The sequence below is a fragment of the Prionailurus viverrinus genome, chromosome B4, assembly GCF_022837055.1.
Source record: "Prionailurus viverrinus isolate Anna chromosome B4, UM_Priviv_1.0, whole genome shotgun sequence".
Lineage (NCBI taxonomy): Eukaryota > Metazoa > Chordata > Mammalia > Carnivora > Felidae > Prionailurus > Prionailurus viverrinus.
The window spans coordinates 100724952-100744618 of record NC_062567.1 but is presented as its reverse complement, the minus strand read 5'-3'; the positions used below and the strand labels follow the sequence as shown (position 1 = coordinate 100744618).

General features: G+C 36.2%; 1 protein-coding gene across 3 annotated transcripts in view; it reads right to left on the bottom strand.

The window, feature by feature from the left end:
• Nucleotides 1-19667, bottom strand: part of OTOGL (otogelin like) — a 140529-nt gene that overhangs the window by 52325 nt on the left and 68537 nt on the right. For all 3 annotated transcript variants that reach the window (XM_047866501.1, XM_047866502.1, XM_047866503.1), the window contains exons 27-31: nt 17368-17517; nt 15037-15156; nt 12226-12342; nt 10960-11116; nt 10259-10285 (exon numbers count right to left, since the gene is read on the bottom strand). In XM_047866501.1, the coding sequence (XP_047722457.1) occupies nt 10259-10285; nt 10960-11116; nt 12226-12342; nt 15037-15156; nt 17368-17517 (571 nt within the window). The remainder of the gene's footprint in view (nt 1-10258; nt 10286-10959; nt 11117-12225; nt 12343-15036; nt 15157-17367; nt 17518-19667) is intronic.

Genomic DNA, 19667 nt, shown 5'->3' with positions numbered 1-19667 from the left:
CACACAAATGGGAGAGGAACAAAGAAAGAAAATCTCAAGCAGGCCCCACACTGTCAGCGCAGCGCCTGATGTGGGGCTCAAACTTATGAACTGTGAGATCATGACCTGAGCTGAAATCCAGAGTCAGACACTTAACCTACTGAACCACCCAGGTGCCCCAAGAAAACTGTATCATTAGTCTCCACTGCCTGCTGGCTCATTTTCTAAGAGAGACAAGAACAACATAAACTTCCAAGATGCAAATGTATTTCAATTTATAAATATGTTGGTTTGTATAAATATGTAAATAATGTACAAATTAGTAGATAAGTATGTAAATTATAATGAGGTACACTTCAAAATAAAGAAGACACATAAAACTACAACTTGAGGGATTGAAGCACCTTCATGGATATTCAACATAATAGGAGAAAGGAAATGACAACTAAACCAAATCTTTCCCCCACAGCATAGGTCCCTGAAGAGACAATTGACATCTTAGAAATTCATTTGTATAGAAATAAAAAGCTTCTGAATTGTCTCCCAGTTGACTGATATCTTGGGTCTGGATATCATGTCTTCATGCATTTTCACTAGCAATTGAGACAAAATCATTGACTTTATCATTAATTTTCTTCAGAGAGAAGTATTCACCTGAAAAAGCAATTCACCTACTAAAAGCAATCATTTTCTGCAGTGATTATTCAAACATAATATTCAGTATATCTTACTAATAAAATCACTCTGAACTTACAACTGTCATAACAATTGTTAGTGGAATATTGAAGTCCTTGCTCAATGACAGCAATAACAACAATAAACTTTTTATGTTTGCTTGTAAATGACCATAAAATGACCATGAAGATATTACATAAAGTCTTTGTGTTAAAGATTATTGAAATAATCTCAACTATTAAATCTGAATTCTCCTACTTTTTTTATTTTCCTCTTAAAGAATCATAATTATTTATTCCTGCATTAGCTTGAAATATTAATAAGTATCTTGATAACACAGTGTCCAGTATATAGTAAATAAAGGAAGAAATACATCAGCTGTGAATATCCAAAGAAGAGTAGGTAGGTTTACAATACCTATAAAATTATTTGGGGTGAAACAAATTAAGAATAGTCATTTAAAACAATCTTTTCATGATGCCTATCAACAATCTCAATTCTATATTCCCCTCCAATCATCTATCTTCATCGCATTATTTTTACAAACTCACTCTCCTTGGTGGGTTAATACTTTTTCCTATTACTGTTATCAGAGGAAACAGATTCCCCTATCACTCCACTGAGTCAATCAGTGTCTCATGGAGGCTAAATGCCCATATTTACCCTCTGAATATTACCAATATAGTATTATAGATGACACCAGAAGAACTGGTTTGAAGAATTCTGTAACACATTGGAAAAAACCATCACGAGTAGTGCAGCAGACTTGTCGACAGAAAGCAAAATGTACCAAGTAGCAAAAGGTAGAAATTCAATATTCATAGAAAATTCTGCTTCAGGATCCAAAGGACAGCAGAAGGAATGCCAGAAAGTAAAAAGGCACAGATGGAGATTTTTACAGCAGAACTGTGGGAGGCAGGAATTCTTAAGTGAGGAAGTCACTGGAGCATTTTTTCAAACTGATGTCTGTGTACATTGTGTAGAGCCCATAACAGCGTGTGGTGACCTTTCTGAGATTGGGATGCATTAACCATACACTAGGCAGTGTAGCATGGAGGTCAAGCTCCTTGATTCTGAACTCAGATCGCTTACAAATTCCAGTTTACTACATTTTTAGCTCAGTGACTTTTGGCCAAGTTATTCAACCCCTCTGGTCCTCAGTTTCCTCCTCTGTAAAGTGTAATAATACCTTACAGGCATATTCTGAAGCTTAAATTATATGATAAAGGTAAAGTAGTTAACACAATAGAAGCTATTGCTATTATTACTGTCATTAACATTAGGGAATCAGTTGCATTTTAAGCATGACATCCAAAGGATTGATGTAGAATGTGTGTGTGTGCGTGTGTGTGTGTGTGTGTGTAAAATCCTCAACAGGAGATAATTTTGGCTTATATTTTCTTTAACTATCACTGTCTTTTTTTAATGTTGGATTTTTATCTACATCAAACTTCCATGAATGTAACAAAAACCATCAAAAACTAAAATGTCAATTTTCCTTTTAATCCATCATCTCTATTTCTCTAAAATTATCCGGCATTCTTTGGATATTTATAGCTGAAAGATTTCTCCCCAGCTCGGTAAGACACTAAAAATGCCTTTGATTAGTTGCTTGGGGTTTTTGTAATGGCCCAGTTTTCCTATGACTATTTCTCTAATTGATCTCATCATGAGTCCAGAGTTTGTCCAGTCACTGACCCAATGAACACCTTCCTAGATCATTTTGCTTGTTTGAAGCAGGTTTAAGTGGCTATGCCTTCCTCATTAAAAAGGTTTGACAAAAAAGCAGGCTCCAAATCTGCCATCATCTGGCATCTTCACTGAGGCTATAACACTGTCTCTTCTTATATTTATGACTTACTTTTACATAGCACCTCCTTTTAGACTTCTCACTGCAAATCTGGATGCTTTGTGGGCTAGAAGAGATCCATTATTACTATTAAATCAATAAATTATCATTTTGATAATACATAGTTATTTTTGCCTACCATGATGACTAAATAAATTCTTTATATTTTTATCATCCACACTTAGAGTTTGTTTCTTTATTTCTTTTTATTTTAAATGTTTATTTTTATTTTTGAGAGAGAGCACGTGTGCAAGCAGGGGAGGGGCAGAGAGAGAAGGAGACACAAAATCCAAAGCAGGCTCCACACTCTGAACTGTCAGCACAGAGCCCGACGGTGGGCTCAAAATCACAAACTGCAAGATCATGACCTGAGCCATACTTGGATACTTAACTGACTGAGCCACCCAGGTGCCCCTGTTTCATGTTTCTTTTATTTCTATAACATAATGTTTGAATAATGTTTATATTTATACTTAATGGTAATATAATGGTGTATGTCTTTCATCCTTTTTGCCTAAAAAATTGGCTAACTTTACGACTTCATTCATTCATGTCATACAAAAACCATTTATTGAAGGCCTCCTAAATGCTGAGAATTTAGTTACATGCTCTTTTTATTTTACAGGGAATAAATTTTAATGCAAATACTTAGAAATTTAGATAAATTTTAGAAACTAAAGGCTTTCATTGAGTTATATATCATGAACTATTATTCTCAGACATGTTGTTCAAAAACTTTTAGTCTGAAAAGACATTCCATAAAATATTATACTAATTGTCTTTATTTATTTATTTATTTTTATTTTTTTTTAATTGTCTTTATTTAAATGTCACATACTGAGCAAGCAGCAAACATGCTGGAGAAGTAGGGGGATCCGTACTTTCCAGCGTCTCTCAAACAAAGAAGCGTTTTGGAAGTCCTTTGAAGCCAAAGGACTTTGTACCCCAAGAGTCTGGGAGGAAGAGAGACTGAGTCTACCAGGGAGAAACTGGGAAACCTGATGGACCATAGGTGGATGATTGCGAACTGGGGGAGATAAAATGGGCCACGTAGGCACAGAGGGGAGGATCCCCTTCTGCGGAGAGACGAATGGAGGAGAGAGCAGCTGGGGAAGCATAGGAGTATTATCTGGACAAGAGAAAAACCTCCAACTGGGACAAAGAGGGATCCCATCTCTAACTGCAGGGTTTTCTTTGGACTGGGGCTGGCTGCCCTGTTCTCACACCTGGGGAGTGGGGAGCCACCTCTGGGTTCAGTGGTAGGTCAGGGGCGCAGTCTGCAGCAGGAGAAACTGGTCCCCTCCCCCGAAGGGCTGTAGCACAGGACATAACCAGCCAGGACCACACATCAGGCAGCATGGAGAGGTGCTTCCCCAGTACCGGGGCGCACAGAGCGGGAGTTTAATTCCCAGCCAAGTGCCAGGGCACAGGAGTCTTGTCTGAGCCCGTGGCACAGTGAGGATGGCTTCAAAGGAGTGATCTGGGACACCAGGTTGTGAAGAAGCGACTGGGGTTCGCCATTTTTCTCCCCACCACCACCACCAAGAAGGGGCTCACAGTAGAGGCGGGACCAGCCTACACCAAACCACGCCCCTCTGCTCCTGGTTACTGTGTGTCTACTGGAGCAGGATAGACACTGTGGAACCAGATGGCCCCTCCTCCAGACCAGCACTGCTGCATTGTCTGGATTAATTCTAGGAAGATTCTTGATATATAGATATATTCTCCCTTCCATTTCTCCTTCTTATCTCTTCCCTCCTCTAGGCTGGTTACTCTGGTTATTGGTTTGTTTAAACAGACATATTTAATCCATTCTCTTGATACATGTTCTACACGTTCTTCTTTACTTTCCTTTCTCTCTCTCTCTCTCTCTCTCTCTCTCTCTCTGGAATAATCAAGCCATATAGCTTAGCTGTCTGGGTAACTGTATCTTTTGTTTCTTCCCCCCCCCCCCCCCCCGACTCCTTCCTTATTTTCCTTTCTCTGTCTCTGGATGAAGTCTTTTAGTCTCTCTGCCTAATCAATGCTTATTTTTTCTCCCCCCACCCCCACCCCTGTCATTTCTCTCTTTGTATGTGCTCTTTCACTGGCACCGCCTCCACCCTGTCCTTTACTTGTAGGTGGTGTTTCTGGTTTTTTGCTTTTTAATTGTTTTACTTTTTATTTTTTTAATTTTTGTTTGTTTTATTTGTGTGTTTTTGTTTCCTGTTTGTCTGTTTGTTTTCCTTTCCAAGGCTACTTCAGGGAACAAATCAAAGCACACCTGGTAGAGGGTCCAAAACATCACTACGAGTAGGGAAATAAAATAACCAAAGTCACAACAACAGAGAGCAAGTAAACACTCTCCAAAAAACACCTCCTGAAGAGCCAGGCCCTGAAAAGTGTATGACCCCTCTTTAATATAGCAGTGCTCGCAGGTGCAGAGCACATAACAAGCTTTTAAAACTTATAAGGAACAGAAAACTAGCCAAAATGATGAAATGGAAGAATTCTCCTCAAAAGAATTCCAGGAAGAAGTGACAGCTAAAGAATTGATCAAAACAGATGCAAGCAACATAACTGAACAAGAATTTAGAATAATAGTCATAAAATTAATTGCTGGGCTTGAAAAAAGCATAGAAGACACAGAGAATCTATTGCTGCAGAGATCAAGTGACTAAAAAATAGTCATGATGAATTAAAAAATGCTATAAATGAGGTGCAAAATAAAATGGAGACAGCCACAGCGTGGATTGAAGGTGCAGAGGGGAGAACAGGTGAATTAGAAGATAAAATTATGGAAAAAGAGGAAGCTGAGAAAAAGAGAGATAAAAAAATCCATGATCAGGAGGGAAGAATTAGAGAACTAAGTGATTTGATCAAACAGAACATTATCTATATCATAGGAATTCCAGAAGAAGAAGAAGAGAGAAAGGGGCTTAAAGTGTACTTGAACAAATCATAGCTGAGAACTTGCCCAATCTGGGGAAGCAAACAGATGTTGAAATCCAAGAGGCATAGAGAACTCCCTTCAGATATAACTTTAATCGATCTTCTGTACAACATATCTTAGTGAAACTGGCAAAATACAAGGATAAAGAGAGAATTCTGAAAGCAGCTAGGGATAAACAGGCCTTAACATGCAAAAGTAGATACATAAGGGTAGTAACAGACCTATCTACTGAAACTTGGCAGGCCAGAAAGGAATGGCAGGAAATCTTCAATGTGATGAACAGAAAAAATATGCAGCCAAGAACCCTTTATCCAGCAAGTGTGTCATTCAGAATAGAAGGAAAGATAAAGGTTTTCCCAAACAAACAAAAACTGAAGGAATTAATCACCTCTAAACCAGCCCTACAAGAGATCCTGAGGGGGACTCTGTGAATGAAATGTTGCAAGGACCACAAAGTACCAGAGATACCACTACAAGCATGAAACCTACAGATACCACAATGACTCTAAACCCATATCTTTCAATAATAACACTGAATGTAAATGGACTAAATGCTACAATCAAAATACATAGGGTATCATAATGGATAAAAAAACAAAACAAAACAAGACTCATCTATTTGCTGTCTACAAGATACTCATTTAGACCTAATGACCCCTTCAGATGGAAAGTGAGAGGATGGAGAACCATCTATCATGCCACTGGAAGTCAAAAGAAAGCTGGCGTAACCATACTTATATCAGACAAACTGGACTTTAAAGGCTGTAACAAGAGATGAAGAAGGACATTATATAATAATTACAGGGTCTATCCATCAGGAAGAGCTAACAATAATAAATGTCTATGCAGCGAATTCAGAAGTACCCAAATATATAAAACAATTAATCACAAACATAAGCAATCTTATTGATAAGAATGTGGTGATAGCAGGGGATTTTAATACTCCACTTACAACAATGGACAGAATCAATAAAGGAACAAGAGCTCTGAATGATACATTGGACCAGATGGACTCGACAGATATATTTAGAACTCTACATCCCAAAGCAGCAGAATATACCTTCTTCTCAAGTCAACATGGAATATTCTCCAAGATAGATCACATACTGGGTCACACAACAGCCCTTAATAAATATGAAAGAATGGAGATCACACAATGCACACTTTCAGATCACAATGCTATGAAACTTGAAATCAACCACAGGAAAAAGTCTGGAAAACCTCCAAAAGCATGTTCCTTAACATCCTTCTAAAGAACAAATGTGTAAACCAGGAAATTAGAGAAGAAATTTAAAAATATATGGAAACAAATGAAAACGAAAATACAACAATCCAAACCTTTTGTGTTGCAGCAAAGGCAGTCCTAAGAGGAAAATACATTGCAATTCAGGCCCATCTCAAGAAACAAGAAAAATCCCAAATACAAAATCTAACAGCACACCTAAAGGAACTAGAAGCAGAACAGCAAAGACACCCCAAACCCAGCAGAAGAAGAGAAATAATAAAGATCAGAGAAGAAATAAACAATATAGAATCCAGGAAAAAAAAAAACAGTAGAGCAGATCAATGAAACCAAAAGTTTGTTTTTTAAAAAAATAAACAAAATTGATAAACTTATAGCCAGGCTTCTCAAAAAGAAAAGAGAGATGACCCAAATAGATAAACATCATGCATGAAAATGGATTTATTACAACCAATCCCTCAGAAATACAAGCAACTATCAGGGAATACTAGGAAAAATTATATGCTAACAAACTGGACAACATGGAAGAAATGGACAAATTCCTAAATACCCACACACTACCAAAACTCAAACGGGAAGAAATAGAAAATTTGAACAGACCCATAACTAGTGAAGAAATTGAATCAGTTATCAAAAACCTCCCAACAAATAAGAGTCCTTGACCAGATGGCTTCCCTGGGGAATTCTACCAGACATTTAAAGCAGAGTTAATACCTATCCTTCTCAAGTTGTTCCAAAAAATACAAATGGAAGGAAAACTTCCAGACTCATTCTGTGAAGCCAGCATTACTTTGATTCCCAAACCAGACAGAGATCCAGCAAAAAAAGACAACTACAGGCCAATATCCCTGATGAATATGGATGCAAAAATTCTCAACAAGATACCAGCAAATCTAATTCAACAGCATATAAAAAGAATTATTCACCATGATCAAGTAGGATTCATTCCTGGGCCACAGGGCTGGTTCAATATTCGCAAATCAATCAACGTGATACATCACATTAATAAAAGAAAAGATAAGAATCATATGATTCTGTCAATAGATGCAGAAAAAGCATTTGACAAAATACAGCATCCTTTCTTAATAAAAATCCTCGAGAAAGCCGGGATAGAAGGAACGTACATAAACATCATAAAAGCCATTTATGAAAAGCCCACAGCTAATCTCATCCTCAATGGGGAAAAACTGAGAGCTTTCCCCCTGAGATCAGGAACATGACAGGGATGTCCACTCTTACCACTGTTGTTTAACATAGTTTTGGAATTTCTAGCATCAGCAATCAGACAACAAAATGAAATAAAAGGCATCAAAATTAGCAAAGATGAAGTCAAACTTTCAGTTTTTGCAGATGACATGATACGATACATGGAAAATCCAACAGATTCCACCAAAAGTCTGCTAGAACTGATACATGAATTCAGCAAAGTCACAAGGTATAAAATCAATGTACAGAAATTGGTTGCATTTTTATACACCAATGATGAAGTAACAGAAAGAGAAATAAAGAAAGTGATCCCATTCATAATTGCACCAAGAACCATAAAATACCTAGGAATAACCAAAAATGTAAAAGATCTGTATGCTGAAAACTGTAGAAAGGTTATGAAGGAAATTGAAGAAGACACAAACAAATGGAAAAACATTCCATTCTCATGGGTTGGAAGAATAAACATTGTTAAAATGTCAATACTATCCAAAGCAATCTGCACACTCAATGCAATCCCAATCAAGATTGCATCAGCATTCTGGGGCACCTGGGTGGCTCAGTCGGTTGAGCATCCGACTTCAGCTCAGGTCATGATCTCACAGTTCGTGAGTTCGAGCCCCGTGTCGGGCTCTGTGCTGACAGCTCAGAGCCTGGAGCCTGCTTCCGATTCTGTGCCTCCCTCTCTCTCTGCCCCTCCCCTGCTCATGCTCTGTCTCTCTCTCTGTCTCAAAAATAAATAAAACATTAAAAATTTAATAAAAAAAAAAGATTGCATCAGCATTCTTCTCAAAGGTAAAACAAACAATCCTAAAATTTGTATGGAACCACAAAAGACACCAAACAGCCAAAGTAATATTGAAGAAGAAAACCAAAGTGGGGGGCATCACAATCCCAGACTTTAGCCTCTGCTATAAAGCTGTAATCATCAAGAAAGTATGGTATTGGCACAAAAACAGATACATGGACCAATGCAATAGAATAGAGACCCCAGAACTGGACCAGAATATATGGCCAACTAATCTTTGACAAAGCAGGAATATCCAAAGGAAAAAAAAAGACAGTCTCTTTAACAAATGGGGCTGGGAGAACTGGACAGCAACATGCAGAAGAATGAAACTAGACCACTTTCTTACACCATACACAATAAACTCAAAATGGATGAAGGACCTGAATGTGAGACAGGAAACCATCAAAACCCTAGAGGAGAAAAGCAGGAAAAAACCTCTCTGACCTCAGCCGCAGCAATTTCTTACTTGACACATCTCCAAAGGCAAGGGAATTAAAAGCAAAAATGAACCTCATCAAGATAAAAAGCTTCTGTACTGCAAAGGAAACAATCAACAAAACTAAAAGGCAACCAATGGAATGGGAAAAGATATTTGCAAATGACATATCAGACAAAGGGCTAGTATCCAAAATCTATAAAGAACTCACCAAACTCCACACCAGAAAAACAAATAGTCCAGTTAAGAAATGGGCAGAAGACATGAATAGATACTTTTCCAAAGAATACACCCAGATGGCCAACAGACACATGAAGAAATGCTCAATGTCACTCATGATCAGGGAAATACAAATCAAAACCACACTGAGATATCACCTCACGCCAGTCAGAGTGGCTAAAATGAACAAATCCGGAGACTATAGATGCTGGCAAGGATGTGGAAAAATGGGAACCCTCTTGTACTGTTGGTGGGAATGCAAACTGGTGCAGCCACTCTGGAAAACAATGTGGAGGTTCCTCAAAAAATTAAAAATAGAACTACCCTATGACCCAGCAATATCCCTGCTAGGAATTTATCCAAGGGATACAGGAGTGCTGATGCATAGGGGCACGTGTACCCCAGTGTTTATAGCAGCACTTTCAACAATAGCCAAATTATGGAAAGACCCTAAATGTTCATCAACTGACGAATGGATAAATAACATGTGGTTTACATATATAATGGAATACTACTTAGCAGTGAGAAGGAGTGAAATCTGACCATTTGCAGCAATGTGGATGGAACTGGAGGGTATTATGCTAAGAGAAATAAGTCAGGCAGAGAAAGACAGATACCATATGTTTTCACTCATATGTGGATCTTGAGAAACTTAACAGAAGACCATGGGGGAGAGGAAGGGGAAAAAACAAGTTACAGAGAGGGAGGGAGGCAAACCATAAGAGACTCTTAAGTACTGAGAACAAACTGAGGGTTGACGGGGGTGGGGGGTGGTGAGGGAGAGGGGAAAGTGGGTGATGGGCATTGAGGAGGACACTTGCTGGGATGAGCACTGGGTGTTATATGGAAACCAATTTGACAATAAATTATATTTTTTTAAAAGGGAGAATAGCAAACAGAAAAAAAATAAATCAATAAATATCACATACCTTCATTGTAATATTCACAGTCAAGTGCTAAAACATAAAAGAATAAATATTAAACTGTATAAGAATCTGACCACTTATCTGAATGCATGCAAAATATGGTTATATGTTTATCAGTGACCAAAAGAAAGAACACAGAAGGATATCATTATTTGGGAACTTCCTCTAAGCAAAGAGAATTCTTTAAGAGTGATGTGTTGTCATTAATCAGATTTTATAAGTTATTTTATAGGTAGGCAAATATATCTGCCTATTTAGAAATGTCAACTGAAAGTGTTAAAATCTTAAGCATTCTTTCGATGACTTAACCATCTACACAAGTAAATCAAAAGTTTAAAAATGTGAACCTGAAAGCAAATTCAAATGCCTTTTAAAAAAATACATTTCTGATAATCAGAAAGTGAAATTTCACAGCCATAAGGGGAATGCAGTCATAAACGATTTGAGGATGGTGTATAATTTATAGTTCAAACGTTAAAGTGACAATAGTCAGACACAGAAGGGAAAATTTGACCTCAATTTTTATTTTTATAAATCCTTTATAGATATACTACAGTTTATCTGCACTGTCAAAGAAATATAAAACTTAGTTGTCTTAAAGAAATCCTATTTCTATGCATTCCATGGTATTTGTTCGATGATAAGATGATTAATCTCTTTATGAGATTCTCACCTGATGCTGATGTTCTAAGTAGGGTACTCACAACAAACAGTGGATGACCTCCAGTGAACAGATACCCCTTCCTGACAACATTTGTATGCATATGCTGCTACGCTTGTGCATAAACATTCACAGTCCCCACCGAGATTACAGTTACACGTGTCTTCATGGCAATTTTTGGCAAAAGAAGTGACATCAATCTGAAAATGGAATGGGAAATGAATTAATTTCAATAAGTACTGACAATAACTGATTAAAGTTCAACCTTCTAAAAGAAAACTAACTGGTCGGTTCAAAATTTGGCATTATCAGCCTAATACTGCCACCTAGAGTTCTCAATATCTCAAAACTTTTTATGGACAAAGGAGAAAGGAATTTATTAGGCAAATGTAGGATCAAAAAACTAGCAAAACAGGTAATAGGGTTAACAAAAAACAGAATTTCAGCACCTGCAATCTAGTAACATTTTTATATTTTGTAGAAGCTCGCTGTTTCATTATTGGCATGTTCTCATAGTATTAAAAGAATGTTCTATTACCAATTGCACTTTTACTGATTTTTATGAATACTTTATTTTTTTTAACTTTATTGGGGTCTAAAATTATTATGTTGGGAAGGCATTTAGAAATTTAAATTTCTGGGGTGTCTGAGTCAGTTAAGCATCTGACTCTTGATCTCAGCTCAGGTCATGGTCTCACAGTTCGTGAGTTCGAGCCCCACATTGGCTGTCCACTGATGACATGGAGACTGCCTGGGATTCTGTCTCTTCTTCTCTCTGCTTGTGTGTGCATACACATGCATGCACATGCTCGCTCTCTCGCTCTCTCAAAATAAATAAACTTAAAAAAAAGAAATTTAAATTTCTGAATAAATCACACTCCATCTTGGTATGCTTTTAAGACCATTTTAAAATGTGCCACCACTAATACTTTTAAACAATACATTGGATTGAAGAGAAGAACACCCATGAAATGAAGCAATGCGCTGAAGAAAAACATTTGTGGCTTTGATGTATCATTTCTGACTTTGAGGATATATGTCAAAATGTTCTGTAAACTAGAACAGAGTACTACAAATATTACGTATAAATGTATGCTGTTACATAAGACGGATTGAGAAGGAAAGCAAGTCAACTGGATGCATCTCTTCTACAGAAAAACAAACTACCAAATCTGTCTTCTTAACAATGGTTAGGTAGTACACCTGAAGAGCCAATAGTTAGCTAACTTGCTTGTCCCATTCATCTCAAATAGCATAGATAATGGCAGTACCCGTTTAAATGTGAAAGTTTAGTAAAGTATTCAGTTACCACATTGCGACACGGAGCAAAAACATCGCTGTACAAAATGGAGCATTCTTTCTTGGCATAAGGAAATTTGTTTTGATGTGCCTCACAGGGTTTAAATAACTCACTTGGGGTTTCACACTGTTGAAGAAAAAAAAAAGGGAGAAGAGAAAGTTTCCCAGGGGGGACTTCTGAAGCCGAAACCAGAGTAAACCATTCTGACTCCATCCACTACAATCACATCTACTGTATTCTCATTCTTTTAGACAGGTTTTACCTAAAGCATCTGTAGTCAGCCAACTCAATGTTAATAGTGTATATTATTTTATTTTAAAACAACTAAGCATACTGTTAAAATTATGGCGATATTAGAGAGAGAGTAAACAGTTTTTGAATTTGTTTCAAATGTGGTCATTAAAAAACTGCATGAGCAAATGATTCTCTTTCTTTTTCCAGTTTCAGCTCTTTCATTTCTGTCACAGCCATTCTCTGAGAAGTTGTACAGGCACAAGTGTCTACAAGCTCACCTCCCACATACTCAGAAATGTGGTCTCTGCCTCTTCTAATCCACCTCCCTGAAACCACCTTGGAAATGTCATCAATTGTCTCTTCATGAGAGTTGCCTAAATATAAAGGCCATGTTTTGGTGTTCATCTCACTTAATCTTTTGCTACCTCTGACTCTGTATATTACTTCACCCTTTTTAAACATCTCTCCTCATTTGTTCCTTGTGACACCATTTTCCTCTGGGTTTTCTTCTAATTCATTGGCTGCTACCCCCCATTCTTCTACCCTTTCCGTCTATACAAAGCTTGATCCTCAAACCTGGTTTTCCCCACTCTATACACTTCTCATGGCTTCAACAACCTGTATACACTAGTAAGTGCCAAATCTGTATTTCCACCCAAATCTCTTTCTTGAATCTCAAAACTGGAAATCTCCACATAAATTTCTCTATTGCTTCTCTTTAGTTAGTGCATCCTAACCTATTCTTACCTTTGCACCTCTGTCCTGTACCCACTGTTCTCCACCATCCACTCTCCTCAGTGAAGAGTGCCAGCATCCACCCAATAAGCCAGCAAGATAGGAGACTTCCTTGAATCCTCCAGATTCATAATTCCTAAATACAATCTTTCAGCAGATGCTGATTTTAATCTTTAATGCCTCATAGGTTTGTGTCGTTTTCTAAATCTTCTCTGACTTAACACAACTAGCTGGATTAAAGAACCTCCCAACTAGTTTTAGGTAGATCCTAGGACTATCTTGCCACTCTATACTCTGCATCCTAGCCATTGCCTACTTCAGACCCTCCAGAACTGCCATACACAACCTCTTAAAATCCGATTAGGCACCAGTGTTCCTGACACCTTTTAATGGGCTGCTCTCTCCTTTCCTGCTATGCTGTTACCCATCACCTTCATTTTTGTAGCTACCATAAGGCTTGCAGGATTCAGCCCAATGATACCTTCTTCAGGAACTTTCCTTTGACCATAATGAAGTCCAAGCCATTCACCTCTATCAAAGCACCTACCTGTCTCATACGTTCATTGTTAATTTTTCTACCTCAACTACCAAACTGGACTCGAAATTTCTAATGACAGAAGCTTTGTTTTAATCATTTTATGGGTTCAAAGAATCTGGAAAATATGAAGTGCTAAATAGAACTTACCAAATGAAAAAACTTTTTCTTAATTTTTATTTTTGGATTAGGTATGAATAAGAATATACATTATAGTGAGTCTAAAATTCTTTGATCCAAATATTTAGGTATTATTATAAATTGTTTATACCTTAATTCATTTTGAAAGAACAAATGTAAGGTATTTCCTTCAAAAACTTCTAAATGCCACAAGATATATGAGAGCCATAATAAAAAGGATTTGGTATCTCTCCATAGAGTAGGAAGTTCATATATTAAATAAAAGGCTTGTACTTTTCAGCTTAGACCACAATGAAATATGCTGCTTAAATTTTACTGAATTAGGTGAATGTTTTATCTGAGGCCCCTCTTATGTTTTTAAAGAAATTTAGATATATTAGGTAAATTGGGTAAAGTGGTAAAGCAATTAATCAAATAGTAACCAATCAGAAAACTGTAGTTGTGGATACCGCTCTTAGCCAGAAAGAAAAATAGGCTAAAAAGAGAAAGTAGAAGAAAAGAATGACACCAATTTTCAATTTGACTCTGTTTTCGGAGTTAATTCAGCATTTCTCAAAGTGTGACCCATAAGACACTATTTCCTTCAGAACTAATACATAAAAACATAGGTTCTGTGTCAATAAGTTGGAAAATCTTTCAAATTCATCCCTCCCTTGGAAGGAAATCCTTCAAAAAAGAAATATGTCTAACTTAATTTATTCAAATTGCTCCCAAATGTAGTTGACCACAAATCCACTCCCTACCCATTCCCACCCCACACACAGCCATGTCTGGAGAACAAATGGTAAGAAATTCTGCCTTCATTTATCCATTGCTTTGAGTTGACAAAAGTTACATTCTTAGAAATATAAATACCTTGATAAAGCATTTTGCTTTGTGGAAGGAAAATTATAAGATTAAAAGACGTGAATTTGAACGTCACCTCTACTTCTTTCTGAGCATATATTAGTCAGGTCATTTAACTTTCCTGAGCTTCAATTTCTTCATCTATAATATAGAGGCAATGCCCTTAACATTACAAGACTGTCACAAGAATTACATGAGAAAGTAAATGTGAAAGTAAGTTGTCAGCTATGACATAAAATAGTATTATCTAAATAAATATTCCTATGAGAATAAAATGATAAATATACCAAAATATTTTTTAAGTTCTGTAATACATATATTCTACTTACCTGCCCCAATGCCCAACTATCTCCAAATACCTGGGCATTTCTCACTTCTAAGTTATTGGATGTGGTCATATCATTTGAAGTGCATTTGTCGAAGTTTCCACATAATCCTGATAGTTTGTTCTAAAGTGAAAGAAAATTATCATGAAATATGAAATATTCTATATTCACTTCAACATTTAAAGGCTCAGTCACTAAAAATTTTTAAAGATTTAAAATTGACATTTTAAGAATTTCCACACATATAAATATGTTTCAAGATGGTGTAATTTCATATTTACTTAATTGTATTTAAGTTATTTTAAAATTCTTATAACGTTTTACCATCCCCCAAATTTTATCTATCCACTCTTACCATTGTCTTAGCATTGATACAATAATGTAAGTAACTTGGAAAAGTATAATATAGACACTACAATATATGTGTATATGCATATGTATTTTGTATATATTCATATACATATAAATTTTTAATATGAAAGTCCCACCTGATAAGCTTAAGATTTTGTAACACTGTAAATGTTGAAACAATAAAAATAATACATTGTTCATTAGATCATACTTTGAAAAGCCAAAACTTTCAAAACATAACGTCTAAAGAAAAAAGTTAACTTTAATTTCCATGTATCATGCCACCATGAGACACAATAAATAAAAACCACATTTTACTTCATATTTGTAGAGGTTGTTATAGGTTATGAAATGGTTACGGAAAGTGACATATGAATTATTCACATCAACATTACTCACTGCATTTTCTCAAAAAAAATGTGAAACACTTTACTTAGAAGAGGGAGATAAATCAAAAGTACAGAGAAGAATGATCTTCCTAAAACAATGGAAATCCTCCTTAAAACATTGAAACTGAATGTTCTCCTCATGTATTGGTGAATGGAATGCAGCCCTAAGTAGATGATGAAGAAGGCTGCCCGTGTCTCCAGCAAAGATGACAATAACCTTGGGATTGCACCTGTCATGACCATTGCTTACCATGGTGCCTCAGCTCTAAGAAGCCACAATAACTATCCAAAGACAATGGCCACTTCCACCATTGGCCACCCAACAATGTGAGGCAGCAGCGAAGGGGGAGATGTAGAAGAATAATTGGTTAATTCACTTCCAAAAAGTAGGGAAGAGAGGATACATAATTAAAGTGGCAGAGGAATATGGTTGAAGAAAGCATGGCGATGACTAAATTATTTCATTTTCATCAAAGAAATGCAAGAAGCCAGCAAACACCTAGTAACAGATTTATGGGCTTTATCTCACTTGAGGTCGAAAGAAAATGGCTTGACAATACACAATCATATCTTCAACTTACAGCATATTAAAATCTTAAAACATATGTATCCTTTCCATAATTTTATAAGAATACATTGTTACTATCACAGTTTTTCCCTAACTTGCTACAGATTAGATCCATGAGTCTCAATTTCAATTTCAGATAAACTGGATTTCTAAAAATGTATCAGTGTTTCAAAAACAACTTTAATATATGAGTTTAAAATATTTAATAGGATTGAAAATATTTAAAATAATAGACATATTTGATAATACTTATAAAGCATTTAACAGAAAACAATATTTAAAACAATTTAGAATATAAATTGCCAAAAATTCTAAACAGCGCAGATTGGATCTTCAACCATGAATGAATAAAACAAACTAGTACATCCATACAATGGAATACTACTCAACAGTATAAAGGAACAAACTATTAATTCATTTAACAGTATAGATGAATCTTAAACATATTTTGCCAAGTCAAAGGAGCCAGACCCAACAGGTTGCATAAAGACAAAACTGTAGACATGAAAAATAGATCAACAAGAGTTAACAATAATGGGGCAAATAATGGAAGAAATTTGGGAGTTGATAGGTCTGTTCTGTATACAACTCTGGTGATAGATACACAATGCCATGCATTTGTTAAAGCCCATAGAACTCTAGACCATAATATTTTTTAAATAAATTTCCAAAAAAAATACCCCAGAATGTGGAAGAAAAGATGGAATGCAGAATGTAATAAAATGAATCTAACTATATTGCAAACATATCATATAACCACTCCGAAAGGGATGGGAAGAAAGAAACTGACCTAAGTAACTTTGGAAAACTGTTACTCTAAGGTTAAAATTAAAAAGAACTGCACACAGCGCTGTACTCCAGTTGGTACAGTTTTTCTTCACTGGGTTACAAGTTAGTAATTCTGAACATACAACTTGTTTCCTAAAGAAAATATCAATTATTTTATTTTCTTAAAACATTGAAAGGTATTTGTAATTTCATTTCTCACATTTCATTTGGATTGATCTACCAAACAGGTTGACCTACCTTCCACTGGGGTCCAACTTTGATATGTATGGTTGTCTTTTTATCCCAAAGAATAGTGATATCATTCTCTGGAAAGTATACTACTATGTAGTACCCTGCCTTCCAAAGCTGGTATGTAGGGTTATTTTCCAGAAAAAAACCTGATCGTTTCTTTAAAAAGGGAAAAGAAAGAAAAAAAAATTAATTCCTTGTTCCCTAACCAAAATGTAAACATTAATTAAGTTAATATCCACCAGTAAGTGTCTAGGTACTAGTATTTTTGCTTGGCCCGTCTTGTCTGAATTCTGTAGTAAAACACAAAATAAATGCATAAAACAGGAAATACATAAATTGGTAATGAGACACAAGATGATAGAGGGGCTTAACATGGATAAATGAGCGAAGGTGAGAAGATATTTCTGTGATAGAAAAGAATATAAACAAAGGCACAGACATAGAGTACATTAAGGGGATATATCTTCTGACTCAGAAAATCTTTGCTAATGATGAATAAATATGATTGAGTACTAAAAATGTATGATGTTACTTGCAGAATTCAAAAACAAAAACACAAAGTGTGTGTATACTCTATATATAAAACATATGTACAGATAGATTTATAGACAGATATATCTATAGACATATGTATCAATATATAGACAGATCTATCTATATCTATCTATCCACCTATATTCATATCTAGAGAGAGAGAGAAAGGGGAGGTGAATTTCCATTAAGGGGACTTAGAAAGCTTTCTTGCAAGGAGTGGGATATGAATGGATCTGCAAGAAGCCCTACATAGGAAGGTACACAGAGCTGGAAATGAGAATGGAGAAGAAATCATTCCGAGCAAAAGTAATCACTTGAATAGAGACTTGGGGTGAGAAAGTTCAAGATTTGTTCAGGACTGAGGAGAGCACCAAAAGTCTAGAGCATGGATTCCATAACAAGCATAGTCTGAGGCCCTTTTGCAGCCAAGTTATCCATACAGTCAAGGGTTGCTATTCTTTGTGAAAAATGCATTCAATAAAAGTTTCTGAATAGGAAAGTGACAGACCGTGTTTCTATTAAAAGAAAATAACTTGTGTGCTATAAATAATAAGATTAGAGCGAAACCAGAGATGGAACCCATTGGGAAAATTTAGAGTACCTTTAGCCTAAAGTACAAATATGCAACATTCCTTAGGAGCAGGTGCTATACCCTATAAAATTTACATTAAATCTGACATTCCAGTTAACTCATATAATAACTTTAATAATACATGGTTAAATAGAAGTAAGTAAAGCAAATTTAGTCAGAAGCAAAATAAAAATTGTGAAGCGGATATGGAATTCTTTGATTATTTTTCTCCTCCCAAAAATAACAAATGCATAGTTTGGAAATACTATACTATAGATGACATTTTGGAAACATCCCTTAGGGCAAATTAAGTAAACTTAGTCATCTCTACAAAGAGTTTTCAGTCATCTAGACCAAGGTCAAACTTAAAAGTACTCAGTATATTATATACAATAGTATATATATTGTGTAACCACATATATGGCTAATGGACTCTACCTAACCTCCTTCCTTCTACTCCAAGTGCCAAGTTGAAGTTCTGGGGCAGGGCCCTGGGTGCCTGTGAGGGTCTGCACTCAACCTGGGAGTACCCTTGTCTCTGAGTGACCAAGGCCTTAAAAATAAAGGGGGAAAAAAAACATGACAGGTCAAGAGAGAGCGCAAAACAAAGGGAGAGGGAAAACTTCCTGTTTTGAACAAGGCACATCACATTTTCACTTCTAAGGAAACCCATAATATGTGCAGCCTGTCCTGCCCCCAAGTCACTCTCTGCCACAGAACCTATTTTTATTGTTGTGATTACATTTTCAGTACCCTTCCATTATATGCTTTGTCTTTGGCTTTGCTATCTGTCTTCTCCCTCACCTGAATGTTAGCTCCTTGGAAGATGTACCAGATCAATGTGTGATTTATATATTTTTAAAACCTTCTCTCACTGGCCTGTTCACAGGTCTCATCTTCCAGCCTGATCAGCAGCAATTAAAGCAAGTAAGTGCAATATTTGTGGCTAATAGCTCTTGTCAATCCATAAAACACTTTTTTGTGTGTTTTCCTATTAAAGTTCCCTTGAACTGGTTGACAAATCTTCAGAACATAAAAATAATTTTTGGGTAAGACAGCTTATTATTAGACTTCCTTCAGGTTGGTTTTGCATCAGTTTTCCTGATGTGAAAGATAACTTTTCTATTTACCTGTAGAGCTAAAAAAAATCCTTCATTTTTACTAAACAGGATGCTTTACCACAAGAAAAACAGTTCTCTTT